The sequence below is a fragment of the Physeter macrocephalus genome, chromosome 19 (assembly GCF_002837175.3).
Source record: "Physeter macrocephalus isolate SW-GA chromosome 19, ASM283717v5, whole genome shotgun sequence".
NCBI lineage: Eukaryota > Metazoa > Chordata > Mammalia > Artiodactyla > Physeteridae > Physeter > Physeter macrocephalus.
Genome location: NC_041232.1, coordinates 66,946,907 through 66,959,411, shown reverse-complemented (window position 1 = coordinate 66,959,411; position 12,505 = coordinate 66,946,907). Strand labels below are relative to the sequence as shown.

At 39.7% G+C, this 12,505-nt stretch overlaps 1 protein-coding gene across 1 annotated transcript in view; it reads right to left on the bottom strand.

Moving 5' to 3' along the window:
• DCC (DCC netrin 1 receptor) overlaps positions 1–12,505 on the bottom strand; it is a 948,035-nt gene that overhangs the window by 409,916 nt on the left and 525,614 nt on the right. The window contains exon 11 of the mRNA XM_028479946.1: positions 12,031–12,187. Coding sequence (XP_028335747.1) covers positions 12,031–12,187 — 157 coding nt within the window. The remainder of the gene's footprint in view (positions 1–12,030; positions 12,188–12,505) is intronic.

The following is a 12,505-nucleotide window of genomic DNA, read 5'->3' as shown; positions in this document are numbered from 1 at the left end:
TAGGCTATACTCTCCTGGGCCTGGATCTGGCCCCTGCTCTGGTTCCTACTTACAATGTATTACATTATAGCAGCTTTTCCTAGTTTTTTGTCATTGGTACTCCCACTTCTGTCTTCTGTTGACAGAGATACTCTTCTAACATACATCATCTGTCAACTCCATGCCCAAAACATCATGCTGGCTGCCATTCTATCATTAATACAATCTCCACTCCTTGCGACAAGATTCAAAGACTTTCAAGATGTGGCCCAAACCTTTATGCACTCATCTGCAATGGGTCACTCAGCTCCACAACACCCTATCCATTCCTACCTTTGTCATTCTGACTTTCATTAATTTTGTTTTGCTTTATTTTGATTATCTTGGAGTTACCTTCTCCTGACTCACTTCCTTCTCAGTTTGGCAAAAGCTCATTCATCCTTCAAATCCGATTCAAATGAAATCTCCTGGCTGGAGCTTTCCTACCATCATGTCCTCTGATTCAAGCAGCATAAAATATTATCTCCTTTGTGCTTTTGTTGCTCTTGATTTACACGTCCACTGCAGCCCATATCACGTTGTGTTGACAGACAGGTCTGTCTCTTTGACTCAACTGTGAACTATTTTAGAAGAGAAGTCATATTCCATTCATATTTTATTGACACTCAGTCTATATACCCACTGCAGATAAAGAATGCCTATGCTGCAGGTGCTCACATGAAAAAAAAAATGAATCCATAAATAAATGTAAAAATTTGAATGGACTAATTGGATAACATCTTCACATAGTGTGATCTCAGAAGTGCTTAGAGAGCTGGGTTCTGTTCTGTGTTCCATCTCAACTTACTCAGGTGGCCTTCAGATGCCACTCCACATTCCTGGGTCTCATTTTCATGATTTGAAGAGAGAGATCTACTAAAAGAAGTTTTTTTTTTTTTTTTTTTTTGTGTGTGTGTGTGTGTGTGTGTGTGTGTGTGTGTGTGTGTGTATTAGCTGAATTCAGCCCTTCTGTATTTACATTTCAGAAGCAAACACAGTTTACAGACTACGATGGTTCTGTTTCTTAGTGGATCAGGATTTGTAACCTGTCTCCAGCATACATATTAAGAAAACACATATCCTCCTAAGGGCTAAGTATAGCGGGGCGTTAACATTTAGTCACAGCTGTGAGCTGAGCAACAAACCCTGTCTTGATGTACCAAATGCCTAATTAGTTGCTTCAAGAAGGAAGAGTTCTATTAATGTTCCTTTGTAAGAAAGGACCTATGGTATTTTTGATGGAAAGATTTTTTAACATCTTTTGATCCACTCCACTTTCATTTTTATTTCCTCAGTGAGAGCAAGAAGGGTGCAGTGATGAGAGGATTTCAAAGCGGAAATATGCTGGTCACTGAAATAGGGCCCAAAGTGACGGCGGTAACAACCACCCAAATGCCACACCCTTTCTTACCCCAGAACCACAGACTTTGGAATCAGTGTTATCTTGAAGGGAAAGTAGGTTCAGAGGTGATCCGCCCCCAGACAAAGCATGATGGGGGAACAGAGCTCATCTTCTTAGTCAGAGGCATTTCCACTAAAGTTTGGTTAAAAATTGTTTTTACTTGAATTGTTTAAAACACAAACACACACACACACACACACACACAGACACACACACACAGACGGTCTGAGGAACAGGCTTTAAAAATTTTTGCCTTAACATAATCTCTGTTGCCGCACCTAGGACACATCCAAAAGACTATTGCATCCAATAACTACTGCAACAACAAATAAAAAAGCTACCTTATCATAGAAAAAGAAAAGTTTTGGATTCAAATTGTTTATTTTGTTTAGTTCCAGCCAATGCTCCCCTAATAAATATGAGTCAGTTCTGGGCCCTCTTCTCATTTTGTTTTATGGGGATGGCCCGTCTTCTCCTTCCCTAGCTGCTGTTATCATCTACATGCTGACAAATTCCTGATATATTATCTCCAACCCAAACTTCTCCTCTGCGCTCCAGGTTCCTATTTTCAAGGCTGTGCTTGACATTCCAACTTGAATGTTGTAAGGTATGTCAAACACAACGTGTCTGAAACTGAATTTCTGACCTTCATTCTCAAACCTGGATCTTTTCCAGCACCCTAATTTCAGCAAATTGCCCCACCATCTGTCCATCTAAATAAGCTGAAACCTCTGAACTCTGCTTGAAAACCCCCTCCGTCTCACCATTAATGACCAGTCTTTTACCTTGTTCTGTCCATTTTGCTTCCTAAATATTTCTAGATCTGTCACTGTTCCATCTCTACTGATACACTCTTAGTCTTGCCCACCTACTAAACACGACTAAACTGTTTCCAAGAAGACTATTCCCTTCTCGATCGTTTCCCACACAGTTCTGACACGTTGTCAACTCACAAGTGAATAATGGGTTGTTCATTTACATGTGGAAACTGTCGATGACAGGTTTTATATTGCAATATGCATCAAGGCCATGGGAAAAATGAAACCACTCATTTTGAGGTAAAAAGGACAGGGTTTTACATTCTGCAGAGAAGCAGAGTGGTGAGAGGAGGGCTGACTCTGCCCTGCTTTAAGCCAGAGCCAGAAAGTGGTTGGATTCTGAGTCTTGTTCTCTTTCCATCACAACACACTCCCTTCATAATAAGCTTCATCTGCTGCCCGGTCCTCAACTCTGAGAAGCAGGGAAAGAATATGTAAACACCGTGTTGAAAATGTAACACACGATGACTTCTAAAATGAATCCTCCAAGGCAATCATGAAAAGCTGGTCTCTAATCCCAAGCAGTGAGCCGGGGTTTCCTGAGGTGGCATAAAACCATGTAAAGCATACAGTGCTGCAAGTTGGAAGGCCCTGCCCAGTCTTTGTTCTGCCACAAAATAGGCATGTGACCTTGAGCAAGTCAGGGGCTATCTTGGAGCCTTCCCTGCTTTATTTGCAAAAAGAAGATACCAGTCCTTCATCTGCCTAACTCACAGGGTTATTGTGAGGATTATACTGAATGATGCCTATGAAAGTGTTTTAATTCTCTCATCTGAACTCCCACAGTACTTTATATGTACGTCTTTTAGGAAATATCTTTTACTTTGTGTGGTATAGTAAAGAGATCACTGGACTAGAAACCTGCATTTAAATCCTGCTTCTAATATCTCCTAGTTGTGTAGCTTCTTAGGCAATGCTTTGTAGACATTCTCAATTGAGCCACACAAGCTCATTTGTAAAATAGAGATTATCATACCTGCTTTATCTGAGGATCAAATGGGCTAATGTTTGTGAAAGGGATAAAGTTCTCTCTAAATATGAATTGGGAAATACCTGTATTTCACTGATTGTTCACTTCCAACCCACACCATAGTTAGCACGTGGCACTAAGTAACAAAAAGTTGAGTGTTTTCAGTGTACCAGGCAATGAGCAAGTGTTTTAGGCACTTTGTCTTAACTTTGTTTAATACTCATCACACATTACATGTCAGGTACTATTAGTATTCCACAAGTGGAAATGAAGGCACCAGTAATTGCCCCAAGGCCACACAGCTAGAAAAATTCTGAGCCAGGATTGCAACCCAGGCCGTTCAATTTCACAGCCCCAAAGCCTTATTAACCTTGTGAATACACTGAGTCACACTCCATATGTAATTTTAGATTACTGAATGGAAGGTATAACGTTCTATGCACACATAAAAAGTTTGCTACTGTGTTTTATATACAGTAGATAAATGATGCAAATTAACTTTGCCATTGAATCAGAGAATTATCAGAAAGACGCCTACAGAAGAAATCCATGTCATAAGTCTGAAACTATCAAAAAAGCTTGGTTCTCTTCTGGATTAATCCACTAACTGCTGGAAACAAGCAGGTGTAGGGGTTGAGAACACCTGTTTTGGAGTCAGGCCTGCATTCAATCCTGGCTCTACCGCTTGCTAGCTATATAACAGAGGTGTAAACCTCTTTAAGCCTCATCTGGATAATGTTTTGCTGTAAGGATGAAATAAGATAATTTATATAAGATGCTTAGCCTGGTATCTGGCACAGCGAGTACTCAATAAATGCTTGCTCTCATTATGGAAGCTTACTCTGTGGCCTTAGGGATGCAAATGACCCCTTCCCTTGGCATCAATCTCTAAATGTTTAAGTAGCCGGAAGTTGGGCTATGATTCCAAAGATCACTTTCCATTCTAAAGATTTTTAGGTACTAGTAGGTGACAGCTGGATATCTGCGAAGCAATTGCGTCTCTGTGAATTCTGGCTTTCAAGTTCTAGAATTTATGCTGTCCTCTGACTTATGAAATGAAAGCTCCTGAGGGGCTGATTAAAAAATGTTAACTGTGGCACTTGCATTATTGACAGCATTAACCAGTCAGATAGATTAATGATAATCTGAGCTAGAGTAATTTGCCTGACAAAGCCATTGCAAATCTGAGGCAAATGTTAAATCCACTACCTTTAAAAAAGCTATTGTGTTAAGGGGCTAAATAAACCTATAAGAGCAAACAAGCATCACAGCTAATCGCTCAGAGACATATGGCATATATTTGTTCTAGTTGAGAGCCAGAAAACAGAAAATGAACAAAGATACTGGAATCAAATTTCAAAATCAACTTTTTGTTTCTCAACTTAAAAAGTTTTTATCGAATTGCAGTCAGCTTTTCATCTTCCTCAGTAACACAATTTGCTTTACTGGTTGAGGAAAAATCTATTAAGAATATCACATTTGTCTCTCTGTCACTTTTATCGTATCAGTTCCAATCAGTAAATGTCTATAGAAGTCAGGAGACTAGACACTTGGATGTGGAATTACAAATAAGATCTAGTCTCAATCATTGGGGAGAGAAACACACATGTACTCAAACGAACACAAAACCAGATACAAGGTGCCACATGCTACAATAGTGATGTAATCTAAGTGAAAGGGGAGGATAAAGGAGAAATTGATGCCTTCTGACCTGGAGGACCATGTAGAGTGTCACATGGTGACTGACATTTCAGTTGGAGCTTCAATTCATCAACTATTCTGTGAGTGTTTACTCTGGGTGAGGCACTGCTCTAGGTGCTGAGAATAGCTCAATGAATAAAAGTGATAAAAATATCCTTGCCCACATAATGCTTATATTCTGGTGGCAAGAAAGGGGATTCAGGAAACAATAACTAAAATGTAATAATGCAGTGGTGAAAAATAAGAATGAAAAAGGACACTGGGAATGCTAGCAGTCAGGTAAAACCTCCAAGAGAAAGTACCATTTCTGCAAAGACTTAATGAAAATTAGAGAATGATCCATGTGGATGTCTGAGGGAAGGAACATTCTAGGCAGACTGAAGAACTAGTACAAAGGTCTTGAGGGAGAAGGATTCTTGGTATATATATAGGAAATACAGAGAAGCCAGTGAGACTGGAGAGGAGTGAGCAAATAAGAAAACAGTAAACACAGTAAGTGATGAAGTTGGGAAGGTGAAAAGAGGCCAGATGAGGAAGGATTTCTGATTATTCTCTGAATGAGACAGGAAGTCATTGGAGGGTTTTGAAGATGAGAATTGACACAATCTAACTTGTGTTAACTCCAGGTTAACTCCAGCTGGTATGGTAAGAATAGACTTGAGAGGTTATAGCAATAGTTCACATGAGACCTGATCGTAGTAAAAAAGACGTAAGAAGTGGTAGGATTCGTATATGTTTTATTTTCATTTATTTATTTGACTTTTTTATTATGGAAAATTTTGAGCAATAAAAAAGTAGACAGAATGATAGGATGAACCACTTTATTCCCATCACTCAGCTCAAATAAATCACAAAAGCCAGTCTTTTAGTATTATTTTGCAGCAAATATCAGGTATCCTATTTTATCAAGGATTCCGGAGATATTTTGACAGTACCGCCAAGACTTGATGATGGATTTGATATAGAGTGTGAGAAAAAGAGAGGACCTAACAATGACTCCAAGGACCTTGGCCTGAGTAATGAGAAATATGCAGATTACACTGAGATGGAGGAACCTCTGGAATGATAAAGTTTTGAAAAGGGTTTGAGGCTGAAGGAAAATGGGTATTTAGTTTTGTTTATAAGTTTTAGATGCTCATGATAAATCAAAGTTGAGAAACCAAGCAGGAATTTAGATATATGATTCAGAATTGCATGTAAAATGTCAGGGCCACATATACAAATCTGGAAGACATCAACATAGTGACAGAATATAAAGTCACAAACTGGATGAAGCAAGATTTCCAAAGCCTGAGTCCTAGGGCAATTCAGTACAGGTCAGGGAGATTAGCAGTAAAAGAGCCTAAAAATGAGTGGCCAGAAGGACTGGAATAGAACCAGGAGAATGTATGTAATAGAATCCAAGGGAAGAGTATGTTTCACGAAAGGGAAAGTGATCGAATGTGACAAAATTTGCTAACTATCCAAGTAATGAGAGGACCAGGAATTGACTATTGGGTTTAGCAACATGGATGTCACCTGGTAAACCTCGATAAGAACAGTTTCAGTGAAATACTAGGGACAGAATCATAACTGGAATATGAGGTAAGGTATTGGAGTGAAGTTAGACAACTCAAGGGATGTTGCTATAAAAGGGAACAGAATGAACTGATAGGAAGAGAGAAATGGGATTGAGAGGCATGATTTGTTGAGATGGAAAACACAAATACATGCTTGTATGCTGATGGGCATGATACCCCGAGGTGGGAAACACGGATGATGAGGAGAAACACTGGGCTGAAGCTTTGTTCTTTGGTTTTCAAGAAAGGATGGGATCTGGTGCATAAGTGAATGTTTGGCCCTGTTAAAAGCATGGGCAGTTCTTTTATAGCACTTTGAGGAAAGACAGATTATAAGCTTAAAGACCCACTTAGGTAAATCAGACATGGAAGCCGGTACAACTTTTATTGTGATTGCTACTATTTTCCAGGAGATTAGAAGCAAAGTCAATTAAGAGTGAGGGAAAGAGGGAAGGTGTTGGAGATTTGAGAAGAGAGGAAAAGGTAGGAAATATCATTAGGATTGTGTGTGAGAGAGGCTGACTTCTATGTGCAATGCAACCCCCAGCACCATGAAGAGGCAACTTCAGATAAGTAGTTATGAATTTCAAGACTAGTCAGCACAGCTACATATTTTCTTCCAGGTATATTCAGCTACAAGAGTGCAAGAAAAGGTAGGTAGAAAATTACATTTACTTGAGTTGATTTTGGCCAAGAAGTTAATATTAGATGAGATAGTAACAAGCAAAACATTGCTGTATGTCAGTCTTTATAATAATTGGCCATGGGGCTTTAGCTGTTTAACAAATGAAGGAAAACATGAAGGATGAGGGACAATGGAAATGCCATAGAATCAATGAATTATAGGTCCCCATGGAATCAGAGTCTTAAACGGAAAGTAGGAAAATGAGAGACTGAGATGAAAGTATGAGGTTTGAAATCGAGATCATGGAGAGGTTGCAGAGATTGGTGTTGACAAGGACCATGGTATGATCACAGGAATGACTATCCAAGAGGGTATGGAGGAAGGGTCCATGGGCTTGAAAGGTAAGGAAGATATCAATAGATGAGTAAAGGATAAAATGGTTTTATTAGCAGGAAACAGTGAGCAGCTTTGAAAATAAATGGTTCATATAAAAAAAATGGAAACCCATTGTTGTTAACTATTACTGTTACCACCATTACCTTTGGGCCTTATTTTCAGCCTCTCTTCCATATTGTCTTTGAGCTCACACTATTCTGAGACCCTCTGCCTTTGTGCAGTGACTGCCTTGGATGCTTTACTTGAATTCCTTCAATTAGTTCTCACAGCAATTCTGACAGGTAGCATTCATCTTCCCTTTGTCCACCAGAGTAGAGAGATGTTCTTCCTGGTTTTTACATAATTAAATACACAAAACTCACATGTCTGATAAAATAGTAGTACCATTTCCAAACCCAGCCATTTGGACTTAAGTGGTATATTTTTAATCTTCATAGGTTATAGGAATCACACTCTACCTATATATAGATTGGAGATAGACTTCCATTCAAGGGAGGTTGGTAGTTATTGTGTGCATGTCTTTACATAAATATTTTATCATATTTAAACTTGAAACACTTTCACATTTTTAAGCAGTGAAGTCAGTGATCCAAACTGTATTTCAAAAAGATAGCTCGAGACAGTGAGGAAGATGGATTAGAGGGTGAGAAGCTATTGTCAGAGATCAGGTAAGTGATGGTGGAGATGACAGAATACAGGGGCCATGGCTGAGCTGTGGCCAAGGTAGATCTGCCAGGACCTGATGACTAACGGTAGTGCTAAGATTCAGGGAGGAATAAAATATGACCTGGGGTTTGCTGCTTGGTCAACAGGATGGAAGGTACTAACACAAACCAAGAAATGTAAAGAAAAAGATATTTAAGGAGGAGACAGTGCGTAGGGTTTTGGGCACGGTGAATTTATGGTGCCTCCAGGAAATCCATGTGGATACATGAAGACAAGGGGGCAAGAATTCCTACCTGTTTTCACAGCTGCATGCAAAGAACTTACGAGACTTCTCATAAGGACACAGAGTTAAACAGTGGCAGAGATTCCACTAAAACAAATGCCTGCTTCTTCAGGTAATGAATGATCTTAGGGAACATATGTATATTTCTTTCCTTTCATTTTAAAGTCAGGTCAAATTGTAAAAGAAAATAGAAACTTAAAGATATACTTTGCTGCTGTGAACTGGAAAGAAAAGCATTTTGAGACGCAGATTGAGAGAAGTTGCAGTGTGCCATCCAATCATCACACTGCAGCATTTTGAGCTAAATACCACTCCAGCCAGCCCAAACTGCACTGTGCCTTTCAAATCCTGAAGGGTTCCTCCAGGTCATTATGTGTTTAAAGCACTCACACGTTTGACAGACTAGAAGCCTCACATGTGAATCCTGGCTCTGTCCCCCTCCCCATCCCCACTGTTCTCAATAGGCACTGGAAGGCTTGTGACAGCCATCCCATCTAGTCTCTTCTTCTCCAGAAGAACGAATAGTGATAGTCAGGATCAGTGTGAGCTCAGCCTTGTCAACAACTAGGTCCCACCAGATTTGTCCTTTCTCTGTGTCTCTCTCTCTCCTTCACTCTCTCCCTTTCTTTCTCCTTCTCCCTCTCTACTTCCCCCATGCCACCATCATCCCCCCCCACCAAATATTCCATATATGGAAATGCATAAAACAGGTCATATTTCCTTTGGCTGGAAAACTTTACAGAAAGTGAATGTGGTCCTCATTCAAGGATGAAAGAAGGGGACTTCCCTGGTGGCACAGTGGTTAAGAATCAGCCTGCCAATGCAAGAGACACGGGTTCAAGCCCTGGTATGCGAAGGTCCCACATGCTGCGGAGCAACTAAGCCCGTGCGCCACAACTACTGAACCTGTGCTCTAGAGCCTGTGAGCCACAACTGCTGAGCCCGTGTGCCACAACTACTGAAGCCTGAGCGCCTAGAGCCCACGCTCCACAACAAGAGAAGCCACAGCAATGAGAACCCTGCACACCGCAACAAAGAGTAGCCCCAGCTTGCCGCAACTAGAGAAAGCCCACACACAGCAACAAAGACCCAACACAGCCAAAAATAAATAATAAAATAAAATAAAATAATAAATAATATTTTAAAAAAAGAAAGGATGAAAGAAGAAGCTGCCACATCCCAGGAACCCCTGTGAACCACTGGATGTCCACTTTAGACTGGTTGTATATAAGAGGAGGTTTAAAATGGAAGAAAAAATGTGAAATTTGGAACTCAGCCAAGTCAACAGACAGCTATTTTATAAAGATCCTAGTTGCCCTATCAAAATCCTCATCTACTGAGGAACATAATGATGCTGTTCCCTCGCCGTGTGAGAGGCATAGGTAGGTCTGCTGAGTACATTTGAAAATAGGTGTTCTTCTCTACAGAATCTTGGGATTTAGCAATATACTGTTTCTTTAAAGCAAATTCAGCTTTTACACACTGATCTCTTTGATCACCTTTAATTGGCAATATTAAAAAAACCCTTTCAAAAGTTGATGAGGAGAGAAACTTACAAAATGCTTAAAAAATAGAATGGGAAGGTCTATTAAGAAAGCTTCCTCGCTTTCTGATTCCTTCTAAGTGAGATGTTTACAGAGGGGCTTTATGCTTTAATCTTAAATAAAAATTTCCAAACATTGAACATGCTTATATTCAAATATACTAGTTCAAATGTCAATAATTAACAATATATAATAATGATACCAATCACATGGGCATTTGATAAATATTATAAAATTCCATTTCAAGCAGTATGGCAAACTAGGTAGTATGTGAAAAACCCTTCTGTTACAGCACACCTAAAATGCTGACAAAATTATTCAAAATCTCTTTTATTAAAAAAAAATTATCCAGGAATTTGCTGGCAGCAAAGTAAGAGAATTATCATAGTGGGAAAGCTGACTTGTGGGGGTGTTTAACTGAGAGTATTTGCCTTTCAAGAGAAGTCTAGAGCCAGTAGCTTTAGAAACTAACAGGAGAAGAGAACAGGAAACAAATCTGCAGGTAAAGTTGGGTATAAGGTCTGACTGGAGAGCCTTGCATACAGCCAGGATCCTGAAAGACCAAACTTCAGTGGATGAACTAGAAAGTGAAATCAGCCTCATGAGAGAATTGGTGAATACATGCCAGTCTCAGTCTTAGCTTAGTTGGAACAGCAACAAAAAAGTCTCTAAAAATTGCTTACCACAAGTCTGCGTTTACTTATTTAAGCTGATATGTTAAAAATGGCAGAAAAACAAATGTTATCACACTTAATGGATTTTCTGATAACTAATAAAATATCAGTATGAGACCTGTATGGACCAAACATACCTTAGTGAAAAGTTGGTTTAATGTGGTCTCGTTTTGGTAAAGCAAATCCTCCCCTGAGAATGTACTTTAAACCTTGGCCTCAAAAATTCCCGCAGATAAATTTCTAAGGACTAGATTTAACAATCAAGAATCACTCAGGGCTTCCCTGGTGGTGCAGTGGTTGAGAATCTGCCTGCCGATGCAGGGGACGCGGGTTCGTGCCCCGGTCTGGGAGGATCCCACATGCCGCGGAGCGGCTGGGCCCGTGAGCCATGGCCGCTGAGCCTGTGCGTCCGGAGCCCGTGCTCCGCAACGGGAGAGGCCACAACAGTGAGAGGCCCGCGTACCACAAAAAAAAAAAAAAAAAAAAAAAGAATCACTCAGACATGGGAAGAAGTAAGCCCCCATGAGGAAGAGTCAGCAGAAACACAAAGACTGCAGATATGAGAGTGATCAAATATAGAATATAAAATAAGTGTAATACATTTAATTAAATGGGGTGTCATACAGTTTATTCTTATAGATTGGAACTAACCAATATCTATCATAGACTTACAAATCAAAATTCAAAGCCTTAAAACTGTGAAACATCTTAAAGAAAAAATGATGAGAAAAACAAAAAAAAACAAAAAACAACAGTAGACTGTAATCTTGAAACAAGACGCATACAGCTCACTTTTACCTAGACAATAATGATATTAAGAACTTTTAGCAAACACTAGATACTCTTAAATGACCTTTGTAAATGCAACCTAATTTCATCCTAACAAAAACCTTCAAGGTAAGTACTATTATTTCCTCTTTATTAAAGAGTGAAGTAAGGTTTAGAGAAGTTATGTCATTTCTTGAGATCACATGATGTCAGTGACAGAGCTGAGATTGCACCCTGCCACACTGGTTCTTTCACACTTGGTTCTATCAATACACAGCCCAATTCTGTTCTCTGCTTACCACTCTGAAACTCAAGGAAATTTAAAAAAAACAAAAAAACCTGAAATCATATATTTACATGCTTGTCTTTTTTTCAAGGAAGTTTTCTATAAATGATTGAATTTGATTCTGTACACAGTCCTGCCTTAAAAAAACCCCACACAAGCAACAGAGACATGTTATCTCCACTGAGTAATGAGTGAAGGGCACAGAGGAGAGATTTCCCACAGTCTCCAAAGTTCCTGCTCAAGACCTCCTGCTGCCATCACGCCACAGTCTATATTTAAAGACCTGGTGGATTAGACTGAATTTCATTGGTAGTACCTACCTGTTGTCACCTTCTCTGGAGTAAAACACCGTGAAGGTTTGAATGTTCCCTTTTGCTTCTGTGGGTGGGCGCCAGCTGAGACGGACAAACCGACTGGAAACCAGGACAGGGACCACGTCTCTGGGAGCAGAAGGGAGGATGCTGGAGCTCGGGATAGCTAAGGAGGAAGGAGAGGAGGCTGTTAGAGGTGTTGGGACATGGGTAGGAAATGCATAGGAAGGCAAAGAAGACCCGTTAGCAAACATAGAATGGTACCTTCCCATAGATTCTAAAGGAAGGAACAAAAGAGAAAGAAAAGAAACAATAAGTGGAATCAAAGGTATTAGAGTGCATATGTTAATCCCAAACTCCTAATTTATCCCTCCTCCACCCCTACTATATATAAAATAGATAACCAACAAGGACCTACTGTATAGCATGGAGAACTATACTCAATATTTTGTAATAACCTATATGAGAAAAGAATCTGAAAAAG